The sequence below is a fragment of the Pinus tabuliformis genome, chromosome 3_1 (assembly GCF_031772625.1).
Source record: "Pinus tabuliformis cultivar Carrire ecotype Pingquan chromosome 3_1, CPIR1, whole genome shotgun sequence".
Classification (NCBI taxonomy): domain Eukaryota; kingdom Viridiplantae; phylum Streptophyta; class Pinopsida; order Pinales; family Pinaceae; genus Pinus; species Pinus tabuliformis.
This window is the reverse complement of record NC_142301.1, coordinates 115,792,626-115,795,274: the sequence shown is the minus strand read 5'-3', so window position 1 is coordinate 115,795,274 and position 2,649 is coordinate 115,792,626. Positions and strand designations below refer to the sequence as shown.

Below are 2,649 nucleotides of genomic sequence, written 5' to 3'. Positions count from 1 at the left end.
ATAAATTCAAACATTACATCACTAGCTTTGAAAATTTATTTCATACAGACCATTCTATCATTATATATTTAATGAACAAACCAGCTACTAATGGTAGAGTAACATGATCACTATTATTGTTACAAGACTTTAATATCACCATTCTGGACCAACCTGGAAAACAAAACACAATTGCTGACCTTTTATCTAGAATTCAAAATGATAACAATGATACACCTGTAGAGGATAAATTTCTGGATGAGTATCTTTTTGCAGTATCTACTAAATCACCTTGGTTCGCAAATATTGCTAATTATTTGGTTACGGGGAAGTTACCCTCCTATTTGTTTCCTAGAGAAAAGAGAAGAATAATCTAAACAAGTGCATATTTTTTTTTTTTACAGAAACGGTTATGGGACTTTCATTAACTGTCTGGCAAAATACCATGAGTTCGGTTACAAAATCTGATACTGGTTTCTTGGAATCTCTCCAACAGCTGAGCATGCCACAAACACCATTGAATCACATTTTTTTACAATTTTTCACATGATCTTTTCCTGCTATCTTCCCTAGCTTATGGATACAAACAAACTGCTTTAGCAAAAGACGGAAGAACATAGAGATTTTTTAGGGAATTGGGTCCCAGGAGAGTTCATTATCTCTAAGGATAGATCCGACATCTAGTTGGGCTGCTCTATTTGCTTCTACATCTGCTTCCTTGTTATTTGTTCTCAGAATATGGAAAAATGTCAGCTTCATGTGTTTTATCATGCTTTTGATTCTTGAAATTGTCCTTGCCAATCGTAGATCTGCTAGATTTGCATTGTTCACCATTACATTTATAATGATTTGGGAATCTCCCATCACAGTTGCTTCTGTGAGTCCCATGTCCCTCAGTTTTTTGATCCCTTGGAACAGCGCCATGACTTCCGGTTGAATGCTTGTGGTGAGGCCTAGACCCCAAGCAAATCTGTGAGTGGAAGGCTCTTTTGGATTTATGATTATGCCTCCTGCTCCAACCCTTCCTGGATTTCCTTTGGCTGCTCCATCAAAGAACAAGAAAGGAAGAGTTTGATTATTCAACCAAGCTTGAAATTCTTCTCCGTTTTTCCTTATTTTCCAGTCTTTAAGGCATAGAGGAGATATTGTAGACTTTTGAAATTTTAGATTGAGAGCTGCTCCGAACTCCATGTCATGCTGGCTTAAATTTGAGTTGTCATCTTTATCACTCAGCCACTCATTTAGCTGTCCTTTAACTGTGTGTGCAACTACTTTATAGTTTTGTTCCTTGTCCGTAAAGATCCTCCTATTCCTCTCCAACCAGGTTTTCCAGCTAATAAATTTGGGCAGGGAGTCCAAGCAAATTTGACAATCTTGTTTTTTGGGCCTAGTCCTGGATATCTAGTCAACCACCCAACAAACAAATCCGGAACTGTGTGGGGGAGGTTGGGCATCAGTTTTTGCGTTCCAAGGAGCTCCTGCCAAATTTGAACTGTAAATTTGCATTGCAGAGAAATATGGACAACAGATTCAGAGTTTTCTTTACATAGAACGCATCTTGAAGGACCAAGAAATCCCCTTTTCAGCAGTCTATCCTCTGTTAGGATTTTTTGATGGCATAACAGCCAGCAGAAAAAATCAATCTTTGGGATAGTACGAAAATTCCAGATACATTTCCAAGGCACCAGATTGGGGGGGACGTGGGGTCTCTCCGTGATCTTGGCATAGCCATGAGACACTGAATATCCTATCTGATGTGCTCCCCAACCTCTCGAATCTTTCCTTCTCACGTGGATAAGGGCAGCTCCATGAAGCATCTGAAGAAGCGTTGCATAATCTGGTAACCACGTAGCTGGAACGTTGGGCGTTTTCCAGCCTGTCCAATTGTCTCCATGCCAAGAAGATATGTCCCATAGCGTATTTAGATTCGCTTCTTCCATCCACGCCTTCAGTTCTTTCCTTAGACTTGAGTTTGCAATCGGAGGTCTATTCATAATGTTATCCTCCCAGATTCTAATGTGCTTGCCATTCCCGGGAATCCAATAAGCGTTATCTCTGATAAGAGGCCCAACTTTAAATATTAGCTTGCTGAGGGGGGATCTGATCTGTTCTTTAGGTTGCTCCAGACAACGTAGTCGCTGCCCTCTGAAATATTTTCGCCACAACACCAACTGGACCCATCCAGGCTTTGGTGCTATGATCTTCCAGATCAGTTTAGCACCCAATGCTAGATTCTGAGTGCTTAAATTTTTGAAATTTAATCCTCCTTCTTGTAGCGGCCTGGCAACTATATCCCAGTTTACTAATGAGAGTTTCTTTTCATTGTTCTTGCCTCCTTTCCAAAGGAATTTTCTGATTAATTCCTCCATGTTTTTAATGACTCCCATTGGTGCCAATAGTACAGAAAATTTAAACAGAGGCAAGCTGCTTATTACTGATTTTATTAACATTGATTTCCCTGCCAAATTGAGCCAATGTGACCCCCAGGCCTGCATTTTGTTTTTGAATTTTTCTATCTGTGGAGACCAGTCCTTACTTGTAGCCCTCTTGTGGAAGATTGGCAGCCCGAGGTACTTGAAGGAAGTCCAAGAAGCTGGTGCTGCAAATCCCAGGCATTTGGCAATGGAGCTGGCAGCAGCCACTGATACATTCCAGCAATATATGTGGCAC

The 2,649-nt window shown here is 40.5% G+C and overlaps 1 protein-coding gene across 1 annotated transcript; it reads right to left on the bottom strand.

The window, feature by feature from the left end:
• Positions 1-606: 606 nt before the first annotated feature.
• On the bottom strand, positions 607-1,170 carry LOC149186044 (uncharacterized). Its single transcript, XM_089409213.1, has one exon. The coding sequence runs from the start codon at positions 1,168-1,170 to the stop codon at positions 607-609; it is 564 nt and encodes a 187-aa protein (XP_089265339.1).
• Between the last annotated feature and the right edge of the window lie 1,479 nt (positions 1,171-2,649).

Excerpts from the sequence above, each read along its gene's own strand:
- LOC149186044 (XM_089409213.1), bottom strand. The coding sequence starts at position 1,170 with ATGGAGTTCGGAGCAGCTCTCAATCTAAAATTTCAAAAGTCTACAATA.